Source organism: Eschrichtius robustus, chromosome 2 (genome assembly GCF_028021215.1).
Source record: "Eschrichtius robustus isolate mEscRob2 chromosome 2, mEscRob2.pri, whole genome shotgun sequence".
In the NCBI taxonomy this organism is placed as follows: Eukaryota; Metazoa; Chordata; class Mammalia; order Artiodactyla; family Eschrichtiidae; genus Eschrichtius; species Eschrichtius robustus.
Genome location: NC_090825.1, coordinates 40910222 through 40937217, shown reverse-complemented (window position 1 = coordinate 40937217; position 26996 = coordinate 40910222). Strand labels below are relative to the sequence as shown.

Genomic DNA, 26996 nt, shown 5'->3' with positions numbered 1-26996 from the left:
CAATCAGAGGAGAAAAAGAAATAAAAGGAATACAAATTGGAAAAGAAGATGTAAAACTGTCACTGTTTGTAAATGACATGGTACTATACATAGAAAATCCTAAAGATGCCACCAGAAAACTACTAGAACTAACCAATGAATTTGGTAAGGTTGCAGGATATGAAATTAATGCACAGAAATCTCTGGCATTCTTACACACCAACAACCAAAAATGAGAAAGAGAAATTAAGGAAACAATCCCATTTACCATTGCAACAAAAATAAAATACCTCAGAATAAACCTGCATAAGGAGGCGAAAGACTTGTACTCAGAAAACTATAAAGCACTGATGAAAGAAATCAAAGATGACATAAACAGATGGAGAAATATACCATGTTATTGGATTGGAAGAATCAATATTGTGAAAATGACTATCCTACCCAAAACAATCTACAGATTCAATGCAATCCCTATCAAACTACCAATGGCATTCTTCACAGAATCAGAACAAAAAATTTTGCAATTCATATGGAAACACAAAAGGCCCCAAATACTCAAAGCAATCTTGAGAAAGAAAAACGGAGTTGGAGGAATCAGGCTCCCCGACTTCAAACTATACCACAAAGCTACAGTAATCAAGACAGTATGATACTGGCACAAAAACAGAAATATAGATCAATGGAACAAGATAGAAAGCCCAGAGATAAACCCATGCACATATGGTCACCTTATCTTTGAGAAAGGAGGCAAGAATATACAATGGAGAAAAGACAGTCTCTTCAGTAAGTGGTGCTGCGAAAACTGGACAGCTACATGTAAAAGAATGAAATTAGAACACTCCTTAACACCATACACAAAAATAAACTCAAAATGGACTAAAGACCTAAATGCAAGGCCAGACACTATAAAACTCTTAGAGGAAATCATAGGCAGAACACTCTATGACATAAATCACAGCAAGATCCTTTTTGACCCACCTCCTAGAGAAATGGAAATAAAAACAAAAATAAACAAATGGGACCTAATGAAACTTAAAAGCTTTTGCACAGCAAAGGAAACCATATGTAAGACGAAAAGACAATCCTCAGAATGGGAGAAAATATTTGCAAATGAAGCAACTGACAAAAGATTAATCTCTAAAATATACAAGCAGCTCATGCAGCTCAATATCAAAAAAACAAACAACCCAATCCAAAAATGGGCAGAAGACCTAAATAGATATTTCTCCAAAGAAGATAAACAGATTGCCAACAAATACATGAAAGGATGCTCAACATCACTAATCATTAGAGAAATGCAAGTCAAAACTACAATGAGGTATCACCTCACACTGGTCAGAATGGCCATCATCAGAAAATCTAGAAACAAATGCTGGAAAGGGTGTGGTGAAAAGGGAACCCTCCCACACTGTTGGTGGGAATGTAAATTGATACAGCCAGTATGGAAAACACTATGGAGGTTCCTTAAAAAGCTAAAAATAGAACTACCATATTACCCAGCAATCGCACTACTTGGCATATACCCTGAGAAAACCGTAATTCGAAAAGAGTCATGTACCACAATGTTCACTGCAGCACTATTTACAATAGCCAGGACATGGAACCAACCTAAATGTCCATCAACAGATGAATGGATAAAGAAGATGTGGCACATATATACCATGGAATATTACTCAGTCATAAAAAGAAATGAAATTGGGTTATTTGTAGTGAGGGCCTAGAGTCTGTCACACAGAGTGATGTAAGTCAGAAAGTGAAAAACAAATACTGTATTCTAACACATATATATGGAATCTAAAAAATAAAAAAAGGTATTGATGAACCTAGTTGCAGGGCAGGAATAAAGATGTAGACATAGAGAACAGACTTGATGACACAGGGTGGGAAAGGAAAGCTGGGGTGAAGTGAGAGTAGCATCGACATATATACACTACCGAATGTAAAATAGTTAGCTAGTGGGAAGCAGCAGCATAGCACAGGGAGATCAGCTCAGTGCTTTGCGATGACCTAGAGGGGTAGGATAGGCAGGATGGGAGGGAGGCTCAAGAGGGAGGGGATATGGGGACATATATATGCATATGGCTGATTCACTTTAGTGTACAACAGAAACTAACACAGTATTGTGAAGCAATTATACTCCAATAAAGATCTATTTTTAAAAAAAAGAAATGAGACATGAGCGAAATTTCCATAGACTTTTCATAGTAACATTCTATCTTTTAAAAATATTCACCTAGGCTTCCCTGGTGGCGCAGTGGTTGAGAATCTGCCTGCCAATGCAGGGGACACGGGTTCGAGCCCTGGTCTGGGAAGATCCCACATGCCGCGGAGCAACTAGGCCCGTGAGCCACAACTACTGAGCCTGCGCGTCTGGAGCCTGTGCTCCACAACAAGAGAGGCCACGATAGTGAGAGGCCCGCGCACCGCGATGAAGAGTGGCCCCCACTTGCCGCAACTAGAGAAAGCCCTAGCACAGAAACAAAGACCCAACATAACAATCAATCAATCAATCAATAAATAAATCTTTAAAAAAAAAAAAGAATCTTGGAAAAAAAAAAAAAATATTCACCTAAAGATTTTTTAAATTGAACAGTGTATTAGTCCCAGATGTACAACATAATGATTTGATATTTGCATATACTGTGAAATGATCAGCAGAAATAAGTCGAGTTAACACCATCACCATAGTTACAAATCCTTTTCCTTACGATAAGAACTTTTAAGTTTTACTCTCTTAGCAACTTTCAAATATGCAATATAGTGTTAACAACAGTCACAATGCCATACCTGGCCCAAGGCTTGCAGGATCTTAGTTCGCCGACCAGCGATCAAACCTGGGCCCCCAGCAGTGAAAGGACTGAGTCCTAACCATGGGACAGCCAGGGAATTCCCAAAGAGGTTTTAACTTTAAAATATTTTTGGTTATGCTGACATATATCCAGACAATAAAATACTCTGAAGAGAAGTTTGAAACATCACATGAGAGATAGTACTTATCAACTACAAAACAGTGTATCTGTGTTCAAAAAGCCCAGCTGAACTCTATTGACCATATATACTTAAGAATGTATACCAAGATTCTAATTCCTATTCTCAATTCATCAAACATCTACTGAAGCGTCTACTTGATCTTCTGCACAATGCTAGACCCAGTAGCTGGTTTTAAAGATTTTACTGGTAGGAAGGCAAACACATAAACAGTAATTTCAATGTCACTGCTTTGAATGTTAGTGGTAATTACTATGATAAAGATATATCAAGGTGCTTTTCTACGAATAAAGGAAAAACTGTCCATTGGGGAGTGGGAGATGTAGTGGGATATGGCAGGGTTGTCAGGAAAAACTTCCTCAACAATGTTTCCCATGATGTCCAGATACTTTTGTTTTCATTGAGCATCCAATGTTATAGGCTTGAGAAGGGAATTACAAAAGGTTTAGCGTATTACTTTGATTCATTCACACATTTAGTGCCTATTGTGTGTGGTACAGTCTTGGCAAATATGTTCATAGTTTATTTCTAAATTAGGTATAGTACCACAAAGCCAGTAGTTTAAATAGTGGCTGAAAACTCATCTATACTTTATTTTCCCAAAAATGCTTATTTTTCCACCAGTGCTTCTTATTTTACCTCCTTCCAACTCCTTTCCAGTAAATTAAATGAAATGGTAACATTTAATCATATCTACAGTATTCGAAAATCCTTTAAACCAGGGGTCCCCAACCCCTGGGCCACAGACCAATACCGGTCTGCGGCCTGTTAGGAACCGGGCCACACGGCAGGAGGTGAGCGGCAGGCAAGCGAGTGAAGCTTCATCTGCCGCTCCCCACAGCTCGCGTTACCACCTGAACCATCCCTCCTTCCCCATCCGTGGAAAAACTGTCTTCCATAAAACCAGTCCCTGGTGCCAAAAAGGTTGGGGACCGCTGCTTTAAACACTAATAGATTCCATACTTGCTTTTATTTCTAAAATAAATAGAACTGAACAAATTTAACTAAGTAAAATCATGTGGTTTGCTTAGTGTGGACTATAACAGAAGAAAGTTATTCTCAGTCTCAAGTCAGGATTTATTCTGTATATTGTGTACTGTGCCACTCCAATATCTACAGTATAATAGTTACAGAGCTATTTATACAGAAAAAATTACTACCAGCAATTATTTAAATTTGCAGTACATTTCCATCTTTTCCATTCTGTCTTTGATGGAAAACTTTGGAGTCATAGTGAAGACCCAATTCACCAAAAAGCTGTCTTTCTGACAGAATTCCACTTACACGTTTTAGTAAATATTTCCATAGGATAAAGTCTGAAACAAGGATATCACAAAAAAAGAAAATTACAGGTCAATATCACTGATGAACATAGATGCATAAATCCTCAACAAAATACTAGCAAGCTGAATCCAACAATACATTAAAAGGATCATACACCATGATGAAATGGGATTCATCCCAGAGATGCAAGGATTTTTCAATATCCACAAATCAATCAGTGTGATATACCACATCAGCAAACTGAAGAATAAAACCACATGGTCATCTCAATAGTTGCAGAAAAAGCTTTTGATAAAATTCAACATCCATTTACGATAAAAACTCTCCAGACATGGAGGGAACCTACCTCAATATAATAAAGGCCATATATGACAAACCCACAGCTAACATCATACTCAACGGTGAAAAGCTGAAAGCATTTCCTCTAAGATCAAGAACAAGACAACGATGTCCACTCTTGCCACTTTTATTCAACATAGTTTTGGAAGTCCTAGCTACAGCAATCAGAGAAGAGAAACAAAAGGAATCCAAATTGGAAAGAAAAAAGTAAAACTGCCACTGTTTGCAGATGACATGATACTATACACAGAAAATCCTAAAGATGCCACCAGAAAACTACTAGAACTCATCAGTGAATTCAGTAAAATTGTAGAACACAAAATTAAATTACATAAATCTTTTGCATTTGTATACAGTAACCAACAAAATATCAGAAAGAGAAATTAAGGAAACAATCCCATCTACCATCGCATCAGAAAAAATAAAATACCTAGGAATAAACCTACCCAAGGAGGCAAAAGCCTTGTACTCCAAAAACTGTAAGATGCTGCTGAAAGAAATTGAAGATGACACAAACAGATGGGAAGATATACCTGTGTTCTTGGATTGGAAGACTCAATATTATTAAAATGAGCATTCTACCCAAGGCAGTCTACAGATTCAATGCAATCCTATCAGTTTACCAATGGCATTTTTCACAGAACTGAAAGAAAAAAATTTTTTAATTTGTATGGAAACACAAAAGACCCTGAATAGCCAAAACAATCTTGAGAAAGAAGAATGGAGCTGAAGGGATCATGCTTCCTGACTTCAGACTATACTACAAAGCTACAGTAATCAGAACAGTATGGTACTGGCACAAAAACAGACATACAGATCAATGGAACAAGGCAGAAAGCCCAGAAATAAACCCACACACTTATGGTCAATTAACCCATGACAAAGGAGGCAAGAATATACAAAGGAGAAAAGACAGTCTTTCAATAAGTGGTGCTGGGAAAACTGGACAGCTATTTGCAAAAGAATGAAATTAGAACATTCTCTAACACCAAATAAAAAAATAAAACTCAAAATGGATTAAAAACCTACATGTAAGACTGGATACTATAAAACTCGTAGTGGAAAACATAGGCAGAACTCTCTTTGACATAAACCACAGCAATATTTTTTTTTGATCTGTCTCCTACAGTAATGGAAACAAAAGCTAAAATAAACAAATGAAACCTAATTGAACTTAAACGCTTTTGCACAGGAAAGAAAATCATAATCAAAACAAAAAGACAGCCTACAGAATGGGAGAAAATATTTGCAAACAATGCATCAAAAACGGATTAATTTCCAAAATATATAAACAGCTCATGCAGCTCAATATCAAAAAAACAAACAACCCAATCAAAAAATGGGCAGAAGACCTAAATAGACATTTCTCCAAAGAAGACATACAGATGGCCAACAGGCACAGAAAATGATGCTCAACATCATTAATTTTTAGAGAAATGCAAATCAAAACTACAATGAGTTATCATCTCACACCAGTCAGAATGGCCGTCATTAAAAAGTCTACAAATAATAAATGCTGGAGAGGGTGTGGAGAAAAGGGAACTCTCCTACACTGTTGGTGGGAATGTAAATTGATGCAGCCACTATGGAAAACAATATGGAGGTTGCTTTAAAAACTGAAAATAGAGTTACCGTATGATCCAGCAAGCCCACTCCTGGGCATATATCTGAAGAAAACGCTAATTCAAAAAGATACATGCACCCCAATGTTCGTAACAGCATTATTTACCATAGCCAAGACACAGAATCAACCTAAATGTCCACTGATGAATGGATAAAGAAGATGTGGCATGCGTGCGCACACACACACACACACATATATATACACAATGGAATATTACTCAGCCATAAAAAAGAATGAAATAATGTCATTTGCAGCAATATGGATGGACCAAGAGATTATCATACTGAGTAACTCAGAGAAAGACAAATACCATATGACATCACTTATATGTGGAATCTAAGAAAATGATACAAATGAGCTTATTTACAAAACAGAAATAAACTCACAGACATAGAAAACAAACTTATGGTTACCAAAGGGGAAAGGGAGGGAGGGATAAATTAGGAATTTGGGATCAACAGATACACACTACTATATATAAAACAGATAAACAACAAGGACCTACTGTATAGCACAGGGAACTATATTCATTACCTTGTAATAACATATAATGAAAAAGAATCGATATATATGTATAACTGAATCACTCTGCTGTACATCTGAAACACTGTAAATAACTATACTTCAATTTTTGAAAAAGGATTAAAAAAAGATAAAGTCTGCAATATGCAATACTATTGTTCAATATAAGGAAGAAGCAGGACACATCATAAAATGAAAAAAAAGTCATCATTTTCCAGTAATCTATAACAACATTGCCCATGATGCTTACATTTAAAACCCAAATAGTTATTTCATAAGGAAAACAAAAATCTAAAATGCTACCCTGCTTAAGGAGATGCTGCTATGAAATATCTTAAATTTTCTATACTATTGCATAATCAAATGAGCCCACAGATGTTTAGTGAGTATCTAAGTTCTGTGTTACACTGTGAAAGGAAAAAGGTGAAGAAAATAGTTCCTTCTCTCAAAGAACTTAAGACTATCGGGAAACACAGACAAGGAAATAGGCAATCATAATGAAGCATAACTATTACTAGAAAGAGGTAAGACATAAGAACAAGGCACTCTAAGACCACACAAAATTGGTATTTAACCTCAGCTTGTGAATTCAAATAATGCTCCTTAGAGAAAGTGATGGTTAAAGTGCCACCTGAAGGATAAACAGACCTTAAATAGGCAAAGGGTGTTGAGGTGGGGGTTAAGGGAAGGGAAGGACAGAGGGGAAAGCAGAAAAAACACTCTAGGCAGACAGAACCATAATCACATAGGAGAGAGTAAGAGAGCATACAAATGTCAGGAGTCAGGGATAGCAAGTAGTTCGGAAACACCAAAATATAATTTGCATATGGCTGGAGATTGGGCCAGAAGGGAACTGAGGAGAGGATGAATGCCAAAAAATGAACAGAAGATGTGAGCAGGGAATATGAAGGCCTCTGTGGCATGTTGAGAAGTTTGGACTTTATCCTCCAGGCAACATGGAGAACAAATTAATACCAATGGCAAGCAGACCAGTTAGGAGGCTGGATGATAATAACTGCAGTTGCAGTAAGGATGAAATTGAATGAGAGTTAGGAAAATGAATACTAGGATTGAATGACATTGATAGGAGGCCTAAGAGAGGGAGGAGACAAGAATGATACATAGGTTTCTGGCTCAGATAACTGGCTGGGTGTTGGTGACAGTAACTAAGAGGGAGAATGAATGAAGTGGTGGAAGAGATGATCATTATCAAATTGTTTCAGACATGCTGTGGTTAAGATGCCTGTGGAAAATCCAAGTGGTTAGTTCTAAGGGTCTAGAATTCAAGAAATAGATGCAGAGTCATATCTTAGATGGAGAGTAGGTCTTAAAGTCAGTGTGTTATGCAAAAACTGCAAACAGTAAAAATTATCTTTGGAAATTCGTTAGGAAGCCCTCTCACCCCACAGTGGAGACCCATATACCATCTCTTAATAAGCCAGTCCTCTAGCACTGGGACAAACTGCTGTTTCTTTGGTTGAGTACTAAATGATCACTAACTAGAACATGAAAGATCCAACTTGAATTTTTAAATGCTTTTAAAACATTTTCTACTCTTATTCGCCATGTATATGGGTTGACTTTCTTCTGTGAAGAGTGTATATGATGCAAATGAACTATATACGTTTAAGCTTTCGTATAAATAGATGGTAACTGAAGTCACAGTAGATAATGAGATACAGGAAGAGTGTACTAGTTTCCTATTGCTGCTGTAACAAATTACCACAAAGTTGGTGGGTTAAAACAACACAAATTTACTCTCTTACAGTTCTGGAGTTCAGAAGTCCAAAATGAATCTCACAGGGCTAATATCAATGTGTCAGCAAGGCTGGTTCCTTCCAAAGGTGCCAGGGGAGAATCTGTTCCTTGTCTTTTCCAGCTCTTACAGGCTGCCTTACCGTGTGGTCAAATCACTCTGGTCTCTGCCTCCATGGTGATATTTCCTTCTCCTCTGACTCCTCCTGTGTCTTTCTTATGTGAACCATTTTGATTACATCAGGCCCAATAGGATAACTTCCCATCTCAAGAGCCTCAATTTAATCATACCTAGAAAGTCACTTTTGCATCCAAGGTAATAGTAATATTCACATGTTCTGAGGATTAAGACGTGGACATTTTGGGGACTTCCCTGGTGGTGCAATGGTTAAGACTCCACGCTCCCAATGCAGGTGGCTTGGATTCGATACCTTGTCAGGGAACTAGATCCCACATGCATGCCGCAACTAAGAGTTCGCATGCCACAACTAAGGAGCCCACCTGCCACAACTAAGGAGCCAGCAAGCTGCAACTAAGAAGGCCACGTGCCGCAACTAAGGACCCAGCGAGCTGCAACTAAGACCCAGCGCAACCTAAATAAATAAATATTAAAAAAAAAAAAGACATGGAGATTTTAGGCCGAATGGGTATCATTCAGCCTATCACAGAGAGTATGCAAAGAATAAAGGTATTGGTAATTCTTAAATTGAATGGTGAGTCCACATCAATTCATTTTGCCATTATGCTTCCTAACATACATATGTTACATACATTCATGTGTATATAAAATATTATATAACGTAAAACACTTTTAAAAGAGTAAAGAACTATAAATCAAACTCTGAGAAACACTAGCAGTTCAAGGAATGGGCAAAAGATGACGGGCATTCAAAGGGAACTGAGGAGGAAAGGAAGAATCTTTCAAGAATGAGAAAGTCATCCTTTTGGATTGCAACGGTCATGTAAGATAAGGACTGAGAAGAGTCTATTCATTTAGCAACAGGTTCACTGTCGACCTTGATGAAAGCTATTTCAGTGGAATGGTGGATACAAAAATAGATTACACTGAGCTGAGGAGTGCATGGGAGGTCACGATCTGGAAAAAGCCAGGTGCAGATAAATCTTTTACATACTAGTGAATAAAATACTGTAAATAAACAGACAAAATCTAAGATGCTCTAATAATCCAGGAAGAGGAACTAGAATATAGGTAAGATTTATGAAAGGAGGGGGGAAAAGAGGTGGGGAAGAAAGAAAGGAATAAGAACTAAAAGAAAGAAGTCACAAAAGAAAGAATAATAATGATGATGTTAATGACGATGATAATTTTGTTGTTACAATTTATTAGGCCTTAGCATATGTTGCGCACTGCCCCAAGCACTTTATATACTTTATGAAACAGATTATTATGTCCAATTTACAGAACAGAAAACAGGCATAAAGTAGACACAGAGCAAGAAATGTCAGAGGTGGCACTCAAATGTCGGTAAAGTTGACTCTAAAACGTGTGCTCCTAACTACTGTATTAACTGATGTGATGGCTCCAATAGAGTATTTCAAGTACGAAAAAGCTAAGAATGGCAGAATTAGCCAGAAGCTAATTAGCTAAGAAACTAAGAATTAGCCTGGCAGCATGGCTAATATCGGGAGTTAATAGAAAATCTCTGGAAAGCAGTTCTTCCCAAGCTAGAGTCAAGGACACTAAGTAAAGAGATTTTAAGGGAGTTGGCCACATCAACAGTTTGAACTCAAAACCAAAAGATTAAATTGGGGACCAAAATAAAAACTTGAGCCCTAAAGAGGGGCCATTTACAAGCAGTAACTAAGATGTACTTAAACCATTAACTTCAGCAGCAGCAGAATACCAATGTTTTAAGTCTCAACTGAAGGAGAAGAAAACTGAAATTTGTGAAATAACCCCAGATGCACATTGTATCCATACCACTACTAACTATGCACTAACATGGTATGCTGAAACACGTTAATAAGATGGACAACAAGGCTACCACCAAGGTAATCAGAGAAGACAGTGGGACAGGAGCAAGAGCCTAAAAGATAGCAGTAGAAAAAAGTTCTCAAAACTCCCATTAAATCATTTAGACAGTGTCAGTGAAAGGAAAATATATGCTCACCCAGAGAATGAGATCAACTAGGTTACTGGCCACTAGTACCTGTTACATTCTCAAATTCAAAGAAAACTCTGTAGGTTGTTGACCTTTGTCTGCTGGGATGTTACAGTCACTGGTCAACTGGTACACAATACGGGAGTATTATGCCATCATGAATTCTTTAAACATGGAATTGTTCTCTTCCCTAGAGAACTTCTATTATTATTTACAGTTAAATGAGTTGTAAGACCTCAGTGTCCTGATCCTTTGTCATGTCCTTCAGAATACTGGTGAATAAAGCAAATTCTAATAAATATGAGTTATTTACAACCCTAGGAATAGATTAAACTATAATATAATTATCAATAGACCACCTAAAATGAGATCATTCACTTTCATGAAATGAAATAACATACATAAAGCAATTACCACAGTGCCTAAGTGTTCAATAAATTATAGATATTAGAATTCTTGGGACTTCCCTGGTGGTCCAGTGGTTAAGACTCCACACTCCCAATGCAGGGGGTCCAGGTTCAATCCCTGGTCGGGGAACTAAAATCCCACATACTACAACTAAGCCTGCACGCCGCAACTACTGAGCCCACAAGCCGCAACCAGAGAAGCCCACGCACCGCAACGAAGACCCAGTATAGCCAAAAATAAATAAATAGATTAAAATGTTAAAAAACTTTAAAAAAATAAACAAAAAGAATTCTTTTTAGCAACTCCCCTCCCCCCAAAAAAGGTTGCAGAGACTCTTGAGTTATAAGGAAGCCTATAACTGATACCTTTGGTGCTCACATTACATTCCTTTGGCCCATTTTTCTTTTCAGTCACAGCTATAGAAGCTCAGACTTGGGTCATCATCCAGTATCCCACCTAAAGTGAACCCATTATGCCTGAGGGTCTTCAGGAGCACTAGTATAGCTCAGAGTACAGGGGCGCTAACACCTTCAACCAAAGGGAAATGAGAACCAGTAGATAAATGTTCAAGCCTTCCAGCTTTCAAATGGATAATACTGAAAGGCATTCTGTATGCTTAGGAGATTCCAGTGGAACTGAGCCTCTTACTGCTTACTCACTGCAGCAATCTCAATTATCACCCTTTTCCTTCCTTCCCTGTCTCACTCCAGAGCTCCTCACTTCTAGTTCCTATGTCAACTCTCAAATAAACCACCTATACCCATGTCTTGGTCTCATACTCTTCTTTGGGAAATGCCAATCTAAGACAAAGCCCATGCACAAGATCCTAAGAAATGATCACCTATCCTTGGGTTGAACACTTTTACCCTAACACATTCATCCTCAGAGCAGATGTTCCAAGGGCATACATCCTATTAAAGTGTAGAATTGCAGTCTTGGAGACTAGAAAAGAACTACAAGTATTTATCGAATGAGTGAGCAAACTTAGCAAGCAAAACCCCAGAGTTCTTTAAGAAAAAGGTAAGAGATCAGTCTATACAATATATACAAACATTATTTGTTCCCTAAAGATACTGCAATATAAAATATTTCTGGTTCTTGGGACTTCCCTGGTAGCGCAGTCGTTAAGAATCCGCCTGCCAATGCAGGGGACATGGGTTCGATCCCTGGTCCGGGAAGATCCCACATGTCACAGAGCAACTAAGCCCGCGCGCCACAACTACTGAGCCTGCGCTCTAGAGCCCGCGCGCCACAACTACTGAAGCCCGCGCGCCTAGAGCTTGTGCTCTGCAACAAGAGAAGCCACTGCAATGGGAAGCCCTCGCACAGCAACGAAGAGTAGCCCCCTCTCGCAGCAATTACAGAAAGCCCGTGCACAGCAACGAAGACCCAACGCAACCAAAAAATAAAAAATAGATGAATAAATAAAATATTCCTGGTTGTTAATTTTTGTTCAAGGGGCCCAGCTTTCATTACAACCGACTTCCAGAGTTTCTATAACCTATATGCATATGATACAACAGCATAAGTACAATTACAAACAATGGCTATATCATAGTAAACCCTTAGTCTGTTTAACCTGACTCAATTGAGTATTCCCCCAAGATTTTTTTTAATAAATTTATTTATTTTATTTATTTATTTTTGGCTGCATTGGGTCTTCGTTGCTACGCGCAGACTTTCTCTAGTTGCGGCGAGCGGGGGGCTACTCTTCGCTGTGGTGCACGGGCTGCTCATTGTGGCGGCTTCTCTTGTTGCAGAGCACATGGGCTCTAGGTGTGCGGGCTTCAGTGGTTGTGGCATGCGGGGTCAGTAGTTGTGGCTCACGGGCTCTAGAGCGCAGGCTTAGTAGTTGTGGCATATGGGCTTAGTTACTCCACAGCATGTGGGATCCTCCCGGACCAGGGCTCGAACCCGTGTCCCATACATTGGCAGGCGGGCTCTTAACAACTGTGCCACCAGGGAAGCCCTCCCCCAAGATTTTTAAAACTTGGTACCAAAGAAAGGGATTTTCAGTCCCTCCCTCATGATAAAGCTATGAGATATAAGCCTGAAAAAAACTTCTGTTTTTCAGTGTTAAATAGCTGAACACTATTGTGTTCCATCAGCTGTGATATCTGCCACATCAAAAAAAACAAGCTGAAGTAGTAGCTGACAAATGGCAGAGACAAATTAGAGAGAGAGCTTAGTAGCTTTCTAGCTCTGACCCCTAGGACCAGTTAGCAGTACCCTTGCCCTTTTGATTGCTTGATAATACCAATATAAACCAATTTCATCTTCTTGTCTATGCTAGTCGTTTGAGTTTCTAGGTTTCTGTCACTTGCAACTGAGAACGGTCTACACAAGAGCTAGTATAAACAAAACGTCGTATAAGATCTAATGCTCTCTATGGAAGGGCTACAAAGCCTGGGATCCATGAATTCCCTGGAAATGTAACTCTTGATTTTATATATTTGAGTGTATACATCTCTAGAAGGAAGTCACCAACACTTCCATCAGTTACTCAAAATAAATCTCTGACTCCTACACCCTCTCAAAGAAATTAAGATTTATTGGTTGGTGGTCTAAAACAGTGACTCAATGTATTTTTCTGCCCATTTACATGGGCAACAAATTTCCGTCTTTTATTAAATGTCATAATTTTCAACCAAGGGCACATGTATTTTCTTTGAAACCCTTCCTCTGGCCCATTTCTAAGATTCTTCCTCCTACCACAGTTGAGAATCAACAGTTTAGAATCTGATTCTATGAAGAACTCTTTGGGGGTCACCTTTTAGATATTTTAAATCTATTCAGATGTGCTAAAATGCAAGAAATATTAGAATTTAGCTTTTAAATAATTCATCCTAGGCTGGCTGGCCCTGGTAAGATGTAGTAAGCACACTCTATCCTGTCTCTCTCACTGAATACAACCATAAATTCTGGACACAATGCTTGGAAAGGCTATTTGAACACTGAAAAGTAAATAGCAAGCAGATCAGGGAAGATTACCAGAATTCAAAGTATCACTCAACCAGAGACGAGTTTACCATATTTTTTCCCTCCAGTAGCCCTTGCCTGAACTTAATGCAACTGGAAACCTAGAAACGAGCACTTCTGGAGGAGAAGCATTCTGTCCCAAGAAGCTAGAAAGGGAACTAACAGAAATGTTTGAGTGGGAAATCACCCATTTTTTTCTCTTTTCTTTGTTTTCTCATGCACCAAGCGGTAGGCAATCCTACGGCTTCCACACATGGAAACCTGCAAGAGCCAAGAACTAGAGGGAAGGAAACCTTCTTCTCCATTCATTGAAGTTGTGATTTTAAGAAGGTAGGACCAACACCTACTGCTTTTTTGGTTTTTTTCTCTCTCTGTCCTCCCATTCCCTTAGCCCCTGATGCAAATGTAACTGTAGGACTGCACTACAGAACAAGGTAGCAAGAGCCACAAGTTTCTAGATGGAAACTAAAAAGGGAAACCCCACGGAATCGGGTCTTCAGAACATAATGGACTTAAACTAGAAATCAGAAACAGAAAGATGAGAGGAAAAATCTCCAAATTCTTGGAAATTAAAACATTTCTAAATCATCCATGCATCAAAAAGGAAGTCTGGAGGGAAATAAGATATTTTGAACCAAAAGATAATAAAATACAACATATCAAAATTTGTGGGATGGAACTAAAGCAATTCAAAAGAAAACAGAAGATGAAGAAGTCCTTCCTAGCTCATGTTATGAGTCCAGTATTATACCCTGATATCAAAACAAAAATAGAACACAAAAAGAAAACTACAACCAATATCCTTCATAGATATAGATGTAAAAATCCTCAACAAAGTATTAGCAAATCAAACACAGAAGTATATAAAAAGAATTAAATAACACAACCAAGTGGGATTTATCCTGAGAATGCAAGGCTGCTTCAGTATTTGAAAAATCAACATAATTCAACATATTGACAGGCTAAAGAAGAAAAACCATAATAATATATCAATTGATACAGAAAAGGCATTAGATAAAATATAACATCCATTCATGATTAAAAACTATTAGCGGGGGCTTCCCTGGTGGCGCAGTGGTTGAGAATCTGCCTGCCAATGCAGGGGACACGGGTTCGAGCCCTGGTCTGGGAAGATCCCACATGCCACGGAGCAACTAGGCCCATGAGCCACAACTACTGAGCCTGCGCGTCTGGAGCCCGTGCTCTGCAACAAGAGAGGCCACGATAGTGAGAGACCGGCACATCGCGATGAAGAGTGGCCCCCGCTTGCCCCAACTAGAGAAAGCCCTCGCACAGAAATGAAGACCCAACACAGCCAAAATAAATAAATTAATTAATTAAAAAAAAAGAAAAAAAACTATTAGCAATCTAGGAGTAGAAACTTCCTCAATCTGATAAAAGGCATTTCTACCAAAAAAAATCTTTAGCTAACATTATATTTAACGGTGAAAAACTGAAAGCTTTCCCTTAAGATCAGTAAATGGCAAGAATGTCTACTGTCACCACCCTTGTTTAACACTTCTGGAAACCAAAAAGAAACAAAGGTATAGAGATTGGACAGAATAAATAAACTGTCCTTACTCACATACTACATGATTACCTACTTAAAAAATCCCCAAGAATCTACAAAATACATAAAAAACTAACAAATGAATATAGCAAGGTTGCCTGCAAAGTCAAACACACAAAAATCAGTCCTATTTCTATATATGGCAATGTACAATTACAAACTGAAATTTTAAAAAACAAGGCTATTTACCATAGCTCCCCCAAACTGAGATATGTAGGCATAAATCTAACAGAACATACAGGATCTGCAGATTCAAAACTACGAAACACTGATGAAAGAAATCAATAAATAAATGAAGAGACGTCCATATATATGGACTGGAAGGCTCAGCACAGTAAAAATGGCAACTCTCCTCAAATTAGTCTATAGATCTAAAACAACACCAACCAAAACATCAGAAGGATTTTTCAGAGATATGGATAAAAATGATTCTAAAATTTAGACAAAATGGCCAAGGAACTAGAATAGCTAAAAAATTTTTGAAAAACAAGAATGAAATTGGAAGAATCACAACTCCTCAATGACAATACATTAACTATAAAGCTATAGTAATCAAGACTATGTGGTACTGGCAAACGGATTTAGATCAATGGAACAGACCCAGACAAATATAGTCAACTGATTACTGACAAAGGCCCCAAAGCAATTCAGTGGTAAAAGAATAGTCTTTACAATAAATGGTGTTGGAACAAATATACGTCCATATGCAAAAAAAAATTAAGCTCAACTTAAATCTCACACTTTATATAAAAATTCACTCAACATGGATCATAGACCTGAATAAAAAGATTTCAAAACTTCAAGAAGAAAATAGAGGAAAAAATCTTCATGTCCTGGGGTTAGGCAAAGAGTTCTTTGATATGACAACAAAAGTACAGTCCATAAGAGAAAAAAACTGGTGAACTTTATCAATATTAAAAACTTTTACTCTCTGAAAGATACTGTTAAAAGAATGAAAAGAAAAGCTACAGATGAGGAGAAAATATTTGCAAATTACATATCTAACAAAGATCTTATATTCAGAATATTTTAAGAACTCTCAATGCTCAACAATAAGAAAATAAACAACCCAACTTAAAAATTGGCAAAAGACATAACAGACACTTCACCTCAATATTATTAGCCATTAGGGAAATACATATTAAAACCACATGAGTTATCCATGATGGAAATGCAAATCAAAACCACCAGATACCACTTCATACTCACTAGGATGGTTATAATAAAGATGGTAATAACGAGTGTTGGCAAGACTGTGAAGCCAATGGAACCCTCATTCACTGCTGGTGGGAATGTAAAGTGGTGCAGACACTTTGGAAAGAGTCTGGCAGTTACTCAGAGGGCTAAACACAGAGTTATCATATTGTCCAGCAATTCAACCCCTCCGTATATACCTAAAAGAATGAAAACCTGTGTCACACAAAAACTTGTACACAAATGTTCACAGAACGTTATTCATACTAGCCAAAAAGTGAAAACAGCCCCACTGTCCATCAACTTGTGGATAAAGTGTGATATGTCCATTCAATAGAACATTATTCATCAATAAAGAAGAATCAAGTATTGATACATGCTACAACTTGGTTAAACCTTGAAAACATTAAGAGAAGCCAGTCACAAAAGATCACATATGATTCTCTTTGTATGAAATGTCCAGAGTAGGCAAACCTAAAAGACAGAAAGCAGATTGGTGGTTGCCTAGGGCTAGGGGAAGGGAGAAACAGGGAGTGACAGCTAATGAGCACAGGATTTTTTCTTGGAGTGATAGAAATGTTCTAAAATTGACTGTGAATGGTTGCACAACTCTGTGAATATACTAAAAACCATCAAATCATACATTTTATATGAATGAATTATATGGTAATTATATCTCAATAAAGTTGCTATAAAAAACACAATGGGGGCTTCCCTGGTGGCGCAGTGGTTGAGAGTCTGCCTGCTAATGCAGGGGACACGGGTTCGAGCCCTGGTCTGGGAAGATCTCACATGCCGTGGAGCAACTAGGCCCGTGAGCCACAACTACTGAGCCTGCGCATCTGGAGCCTGTGCTCTGCAACAAGAGAGGCCGCGATAGTGAGAGGCCCGCGCAACGCGATGAAGAGTGGCCCCCGCTTGCCACAACTAGAGAAAGCCCTCGCACAGAAACGAGGACCCAACACAACCAAAAAAATAATAATAAATAAATAAATAAATAAAAACTGACGTTAGAAAGAATAAGACTTGATTGTTAAAAAAAAAAACAAAACACATTGAATTATCGTTAGACACCAATTAAAATGGCTAAATTTAAAAATACTGACAATACCAATGTTAATAAGGATGCAGAGCAACTAAATTTCCATACATTGCTGCTGGAATAGCAAAATGGTATGACTACTCTGAAAAATAGTTTTGCAGTACCTTATAAAGTTGAAGTATATTACCTACGGCCCAGAAATCTCCCTCCTGGGTATCTGCTCTAGAGAAATGAAATCATGTTTACATAAAATCCTGTACACAGATGTTTAAAGTGGCTCTATTTACCACTGTCAAAAACTGGAAAAAACTGAAATGCTCTTCAAGGGGTAAATGGATAAACTGTGGTATATCCAAACAATGGAAAATGATTTAGCAATAAAGAGAATGAACTATTGATACACACAACTTAGAAGAATCTCAAAGGCATTATGTTAAGTGAAAGAAACCGATCTTCACAAGGTTGTATACCACATGGTTCCATTTATACTACAGTCTCAAAATTACAAAACTATGGAGATGAAGAAAAGATTATTTGTTGCCAGCGATTACAAGGGTAGGGAGGGACTCTTTTGGGGTGGAGTCTTCTGGGGTGAAGTCCTTTGATATTCTGTACCCTGATTATTGAGATGGTTACACAAATCTATACATTTGTTAAAATTCTAAAAACTGTTCACCAAAAGGAAAATAGTGGATTTTTCTTTATAATTTTAAAAATTAAAAAATGTTAAATCCAATTGAGAGTCAATGCTTTTCTTTAATTTGGTTTAAATTCACTAGACTACCACTTCTGATCATCTCATTTAGTTTAAAATACAGTATATAGTTCAAAGAAAGATACTGAAAAAATGAAATTCATCCTAAGGAGTACCAAGAGGTAATAAATCTGGTCATTAATTAGGGGTAAACAAACTAGACATGCTAAGCCTGGAGCACAGACTCAGAAGGAGAATGACCAATGACAAATGTCTTCAATTATCTGAAGAGCTGACATGTGCACGAGAGTTAGAATTTTTCCATATAATATTAAAGAGAAACTTCATTTACCAGTGAGCCTAAAAATATAGAGGGTTTTCTAGGGCTACCAGTAATTCACCATATATTCCTCAACTGCTAGATAAGCAAGAAGCAGGAAGTTCTGGAGATCCTTGCATTAAACAAAGGGTCAGACAGGATGAACCAAGAGTTCTCTTCCACCTCAAACATTATATGAATCTATGAATTATAACTTCTACAGTTAACCTACCAAAGAAGAAGACACCGAACATCTAAAAAGGTATCCCTTCCTGCCAAAATATCACCTTTCATTGCATGAAAATATTAAATAGCACTCTAAGTTACAAATTTTTAAAAAGACCAAATAAATTCAAAATCTTAACAAAAGCCTTATTAAGACCCATTTTGTTTCTCCAAATCTCATTTGTAATATTAAAATTAAATTCAAATTACTAATGTCTAATTAAATCTAATTTCATTAGACTTAAAAGACAAAAGTTATAAATATAAATTTCATGCAAACTTCTATAAGTATATTGAAGAAATTTCTTGAAAAAGAAGTACTCTTTCCACACAAAGGGTGGTAGTCCTCAAAAGAGCCAAAACATCTGTATTCACTTTAAAGCTCATCAAGACAGACTGACATTTTTAGGAGAAGCATATGGCTTGCTGAACAGTCATCTAGAACAGGATCTTTTGTCTAGTAAACCCTATTCAAGGACCATTTACTTATGTATGGAGTGGCTGAATAAAGAAAAGAACATATTTTTAAGTCCTAGAAAACACAAAGAAATAAACTCTTCATCTAGCTATGTTAAGGATACAGCAAAACACATTAGAAAAGCAGCCAGATCTTTACTTCAGAGACAGTGCTCTCAACATCTGAAATAATTCTAAGAAATCACTGAAACAAAAGAACTCTAGAAAAGCTTTCTTAGAGAACTATATCCAGCCAAAGACCACCTCCCTAAAAAAGGCATTTCCATTTTAAAGCATAAAACACTTTCTTCTTAAAACTCTGAAGGGCAGAGTTCAACAGCTGCGCTATATTAAACCTGAGCCCTTCCAAAGGGAAGAACAAGAGTCTCTGGAGAGCGAGTAACACGGCCTGCTTTCTCCAAAATTATCAAAATGCCTGCTGCGCCTCAAAGGAAAGTTTCTCCAAGAAAAAGCCTCTATACTATACATGGGTGAAAAACAAAACTTAGATTAGGAAAACATGCAAAAATAGAAGCATTTGTTTCTGGAAATCTCCTCCACCTAAGGCAAAATGCATTCTGAAGTCCTTCAAGACATAGCATGGAAGCCATTAAACAAAAACAACCAAAAACAGTAGTTTTCCGCCCTAGCTTCCCTTTAGAATCACTAGAGAGCTAGGTCTCAACCTAAATTTACTGAACCAATATATACTGGGACCAAGGCATCTGAATTATTTATGCACACAGCGAGTGATTCTGATGCACAGCAAGGGTTTAAACACGACTGAACCGGAGCATGATCCCATAGAGGAAAACTTAAGGCTAGTGAGTAAAGACAAGAAGGAAAAGTCACATTTGAGCAACTAACTAGTTCTAAAGAACCTACGGTGGTATACACCTACTAAAATACTCAGTAACAAACAGAGAATTTGAAACAGAAATTCTGAATGGTTCTCATGCCATTACTTAAAGGACAAAAGTCTTAGAACAGTTTGCTAAAATATCCAAATATTTAGATGAAAGTTGTTATGAAGAATGTGATCACTGCAAAGGTTCCATCAGGGTCTCTGGATACTGCAAACTGAAAAAAAGAAAAGTTATAATAAGAGCTCACGTATTATATGTATTATCTGTCAACCTTTAAAAAGTTCAAGGCTTTAATCACAACAAAGGAAATTTCAGCCATTATCAAAGCTTTATTAAGCCTACTTCATTTTACACAAAATTCTACCAGGTTTTACTTGCTTGGTATTCAAATCCATGATAAACGAAAAGTGGCAGTGGAACTGCTAAAGGGGAGAAGACCAGTCAAGGAAGGATACAAAAACACTATTAAAAAGTAGACACAAGAACTCAGAAAGCACAGCAGACACTTGATAGTTTTTAAAGGCAGCAGAATACGGTAACTCTATTTCCTAATGATCACTAGAGTAAAGACAAAGAAAAAATATGTTCAGTATATCTTGTTTAATACATACCTTACATGTATTTTGTTTAAGAGGGTAAGAAAGTATAATAATCAAGTTACCTATACAAAGTCTCTCATCAAAAATAGTTACAAAATTTAGGGGAAAAAATCCTTCCCACAAAAATAACCACAAAAACCCCTAATTCCTCAATTGGAGACTCCAGCTGTATAAAAGGAACGATGGAATGAAAGTAAAGAGCATCAGATAGTCTTTTAAATAAAGAATATACCTTGAGGGGAGGGACAGACTGGGAGTTTGGGACTGACATGTACCCACTGCTATATTTAAAATAGATAACCAACAAGGACCTACTGTATAGCACAGGGAACTCTGCCCAATATTCTGTAATAACCTAAATGGGAAAAGAATTTGAAAAAGAATAGATATGTGTATATGTATAACTGAATCACTTTGCTATACACCTGAAACTAATAGAACATTGTTAAACAACTATACTCCAACATAAAATAAAATATATATATATATATATACCTTGCTAAAAGGAAAACAGATAAGACACTGAGGTTTTAATTTACTATTATCAGACATAATATTTCTCTCTGCAAAAGTCAACATATTCCTTTAAATTGCTAAGTCAGACTATTTCCTAGTAATGTAAACTTAAAATCTTTGTTTCTTTGTCTGAAAAATGAGAATAAAAACATGTGAGTTGTAGGATTACTGTGAGAAATGGGATAACAAAGGTAACGTCCTTGGCACAGTGGCTAATACACAGTGAGAAATAAATGTTAGCTGCCATTATTAATTTGTACTCAGAATAAACATCATAAAAATGATTCTCAGTGTTCACCAAAGGATATATTTTAGAAGCTTTTCCATTTGAAATGGTCTTATTCTGCATTCACCCCACACCCAGAGACCTCTCTAAAATGTATTATACAGGAATCAAGTTGCCCCATCTTTCTTCATTAAGTCCCATGTATTATCAACTTTTTTAAAAACTTCATGTAAAGTAGCTTGCACACAGCAAGTCTAATAATCACATTTAGTTACTATTATTCCTAAAGAGCTCTCATGTTCTGTGAGTACCCTTTCTCAAATTAAATTCATTTCCACCTCTGTTTTAAATCTGAAAACAAAAGAGGAATCAGGACACTTGTCAAAGAAGTGCTTGAGTACCAAAAAAAATCTATTTAGGGACTTTCCTGGTGGCGCAGTGGTTAAGAATCCGCCTGCCAATGCAGGGGACACAGGTTCAATCCCTGGTCCAGGAAGATCCCACATGCCACAGAGCAACTAAGCCCGTGCGCCACAACTACTGAGCCTGCGCTCTAGAGCCCATGAGCCACAACTACTGAGCCCACATGCCACAACTACTGAAGCCCGTGCACCTAGGGCCTGTGCGCCACAACAAGAGAAGGCACCACAATGAGAAGCTCGTGCACCACAACGAAGAGTAGCCTCCACTCGCCACAACCAGAGAAAAGCCCGCGCGCAGCAACGAAAACCCAACATAGCCAAAAATAAATAAATTTATTAAAGAAAAAAAAACCTGCTCATTTTCAAGTGTGTGTGTGCACGTTCACTTGTGTGTAGAAGAGTCAGTATAGGTTGTTATGCTGAGGCAGCCAACAATCCAAACAACTTTGTGGCTTATAACAAAGTTTGTTTCTTAGTCACTTTACATTTTATATAACCTATAAGAATCAGCTTCTGCTTTCCTCCATGTTATCTTTATTCCAGGATCTAGGCTGAAAGAAAAGATCCCACCAGGGACAGCAGAGGAAAAAATGACATGGCAAAACATGGGATAGCTCTTGGAGCTTCTGCTTGACATGGTATAACATTCCTGGTTAACATTTCATTGGTCAAGGGACTTTCCTGGTGCTCCAGTGGTTAAGAATCTGCCTTCCAATGCAGATTACACGGGTTCCATCCCTGGTCCGGAACTAAGATCCCACATGCCGCGGGGCAACTAATCCCACGTGCGGCAACTACTGAGCCCACGTGCCACAACTAGAGAGCCCACGCGCTACAACTACAGAGCCCATGCCCTCTGGAGCCCATGCGCCACAACTAGAGAGAAGGCCATGCACCACAACTAGAGAGAAGCCCGCGCACCACAACTAGAGAGGAGCGAGCCCACGCGCCGCAATGAAAGATCCCCCATGCCACAACTAAGACCCGATGCAGCCAAAAATAAATAAATAATTAAAAAAAAAAAAAAAAAAAAAAGGCGGGGAGAGGAGATGGTCCCCTTGAAAAAAAAAATTCATTGGTCAAAACAAGTCACTTGGCCAGTGGGGTGGTGATGTATAATCCTGTCACAGGGAATGGAAATTAATATTATAAATAATAATACCATCTACCACGATATCCACCATCGAGACTAAAGAAAAGAAAAATATTCAGGCTATTCAAACCAATAATAAAATCAGCATTTATTTAGGTAAGGTTTACTATGTGCCAAGACATTATTCTAATATTTACTAGTGTTAAAATATTTAAATCAACAAAGATGTCTGCTACTGATGAAAACAGACCAACTAATTATGGGTATTTTTTAATGAGGAAAATAAGCAAAACAATGAAACCTATTAGAAAACACATTAGAAACATTGAAAGCTCACAAAACTTGGCTTTGATATGTTCCAGACAGCAAAACGTAGCTGCCCTTCAGGGGAATTTGTTTATCCACCTTATCTGAAGCAGAAGCCAACCTACTGATTTTAAATGTCCTAAATGTTTTTCAAATTAGGGCTGAGACAGTTTCTTAGCAAGGTGTAATACACACAGAACTCTTATCAAACTTAGTGCCTCTTACTCATTGAAGGTTCCTGCAGACTCATATTCATACTGGCTTATCTAACGCTGAAAAAGGAAACATAGCAACAAAATACAGCCAGAGACTGGAGCACAAAATAGGCCTCACAAAAAGGTCCCATACACTCAGTCCCCACCAGTATTAATTAACACCCTCTGAAGACCCTAAGGAGCTATATTTGAGGTAAACACAAGACTCAGTCCAATTGAGAAGTGATAGAACAGGACTAGGTGAGATAAGTATGCATGAATAGGTTAAAGAAAACAAAAACAAAAACACTGTATCACATGTCTTGAGTCCCAAGTATTGCTATTTTGAAATAGAGTGCCATTTTATCTGATTTTAGATTAATATCCTAAATAGTTAAACTTACCCTGGACAATCCCTTAGGAAAGTCAGGGAAACTAAGAATAAATGTAGGCCATATAGCCGGGGTTGTCCCCGCTCTCCTTCAGCCCAGGGAAGTAAGAAGCATGTGGAAACAGACTCACTCTAAAGCAGGATCTCAGCAACTAGATCAGCTGAATCAACTACACTGTTTAAACAATTTTTCCTCTTTCTTGTGTGTACACATTGTTGGGTTTTTTGGTTTGCTCTTTGGTTTTTTTACTGATATACTAAAGTTAAATTCATGTAAGTTAATGTAGCAGTTAACTGCTTCTTTCCTTCTGCCAATAGTTCCTTTTCTTCAATATTTGTATTTGTTCACTACTCCCTTCCTTATCAAGGGCCTTACTGATTCTATCCCCCTTCATTTCACTCAAGTGATCTGAAATGTCACATCATTTGCAAATATTTTCTAAGCAATACAATAAAATGAATTTTAGATGCAGATGTCCCCATTAATTGGTTCTCTTTCCATGCTCTACCTTTTCAGATCCTCGTTACTCTCAAAACATAATGTGAAGAGAGTGCTTAAGGATGAAAAGCAAATAATATCTAAGAGAGACGTGCCATAAATTTCTCTCAAGGTGAAGTGAACAACATAAGCTCTTCGGGTAAAAAAGGTGGTAAAGAAAGCAAATAAATGTATCGTTTCACTTGAGCTTAAAATTCGTTTTCCTTGGCTTTCAAGTTTTTTAAAGTCTGAAACAAAGGTCATCTTACATGATTTAAAATTTTATTTTCAAATCTCTTTTAACACATTTGCAAGCAGAAACTCTTTAAATGTGGATAAGTAGTACTAATTACCAAAGTTTCCAAAATCTAGTATCTTAACTTCGACAACTATAAATTGCTAACAAAATGGCTGTGACTTAGACATACATCCATGTTTTGATTAGCCATGGATCCTTCAAATTTGTTCTCAGTTCTAGGAATACCGTGAACTTCTCGGGAATGCAAAATTAATGCCCATAGTATCTAGGAGAATAAGAACTAACCTTGGTCACCTCTATTCTAGACCTAAGTCAACCAGTGGAGTATCTCACCTTAGAGAAATACTCATGGGTAGAACAGTTAACTGTTGTACAGACTTACCTTTCCCGAATCTTAGCATTCTTATTTTTCAATGACACTATATTATGTATACGTCGCTCTATTATTGCCTTCGAGACTTTTCATAAGCCACTGACATCATCTTTCCCATCCATCATCCACTATTTAAAACCTTAATAAAACTTACCTCCAAAAATCCTTTCTAATTAACTCTAGTTCTAACTCTCTGTATTCCCTTTATGTTTAATATAACACTAAACTAATTAGCGTTTCACTAGACCCTCTTTTCAATTTTTAACGACTCCCATTCCTCCCACCCCTTCACATCTGTCCATCCAGTCTTTCCATCGCTGTTCTAAGCACTCATGTAGAAGATACTGAACATAAGCCCTGGTTCGTATTTATACTAACAAGCTGTGAAGATAGCAATGGAACAAAATAATTCTTCGCAGACAAAAATGCTAGAATGTGTGTGTGCGCGCGCGTGCGCGCTCATGCTGTTGTGTTAGTACTATGATAAAGTCAGGAAAATTCAGAAAAATAGGGAAATGGAGGGTTAAGTAACGCAGTCGAAAAAGAAATCACCATCACAAAAATGCTTCAAGGCAAAACAATGAACGACAACAATCTCTGAATTACTGTATTACTGTGAGGCTTTAATAAAATTCTGGATGGGAAAACTCCCGGCATTACCACCAGTCTTTTAAAAATTACTTTCCAGTACTACTAGTAGTGATATTTTTACTAACGTTGAATTCCAACCAAGTTTTCCTCCCAAGCAGCCTGATAAATAAAACAGTCTTTCAGTGCAGAAACCCAATCAATATCACCTAAAGCCGTGGAAGGGGAGGGAGTGATTTAACCCTCCAGTAAAGACTGGAGTGATGGGCAAACAGGTAAAAAATGGAGGGGTGCGGAAAGTGGGGAGAAAAATGAGTGAGACTCCGCCCCCTCTCTCTGGGGGCTCGGCTCTCAGCTCCGGAGACAGCCCCACTCCACATACCCCTCACAGCAGCAGTCCAAGTTTCCAAGAAACCAGAGGTACTCCTCCCCCCTCCCCGCATTCACGCCCCCGCTGGCCTGGCCAAGCTTCCCCAGGTCGCAGCTAGTCCCAAATCCGCCCGCCCTCTCCCGAGCAAAGGGTCAGCAGAGGACGTTTTCCCGAGGCCTTCTCCGGGACCCAGCAGCAGAGACCTCCGCAAAAGTGGAGAGACCCAAGAAGCTTGAAGAAGCCTCACAATGCTGTTACCTGGTCGGAACCTTGGAAACGGAAACGGCAGCTACAGCCGCTGCCCTTCTCCCCCGCAACGCTTGCCTCAGCGCCACTGACATTGAGACCGCCGCCATCTTGCTGCAGGCAAACACTAGGACGGATCACCGCAAGGGACAAACTTCCTTCGTTTTCAAGCCAATGGAACCGCAATGCAACGGAGTGGGTTTTTTGGGTTAATTTTATCCTTGTTTGGTGTTTTGTCAAATAATGGAGTTTAGAAAAGAGGGGAAACGTTTGGTTGAAAGAGATAAGAAGGAAAGTGGACGGAAGAAAAATGCAGAAGTGCATTAAGTGTAAAGATCATCCTCATAAAGTAAAATCCTTTTTTGTTGTTAAGGACTGGTTACTTAGCAGTTAATGAAGAGACCAAAAGAAAACACTTGAAAGTTTAAACACCTGCAACTCATAATTTTTTCAAAGGACTCAATATTTAGGGCTGAGCCCACTGGAAGAGCCAGAGGGCTCGTTGGGTTCTTGAGAACCTTAAGTAGTACTTTTCCAAAGTGTTGCCAGATTAAGTTTGCAAGACCTC

At 38.0% G+C, this 26996-nt stretch overlaps 1 protein-coding gene across 1 annotated transcript in view; it reads right to left on the bottom strand.

The window, feature by feature from the left end:
• The window catches only part of NDUFS4 (NADH:ubiquinone oxidoreductase subunit S4), a 124020-nt gene extending 97462 nt beyond the window's left edge, over positions 1-26558 (bottom strand). The window contains exon 1 of the mRNA XM_068532730.1: positions 26441-26558. Within this exon, the coding sequence (XP_068388831.1) occupies positions 26441-26538 (98 nt within the window). The 5' untranslated portion in view covers positions 26539-26558. The remainder of the gene's footprint in view (positions 1-26440) is intronic.
• Positions 26559-26996: the final 438 nt, after the last annotated feature.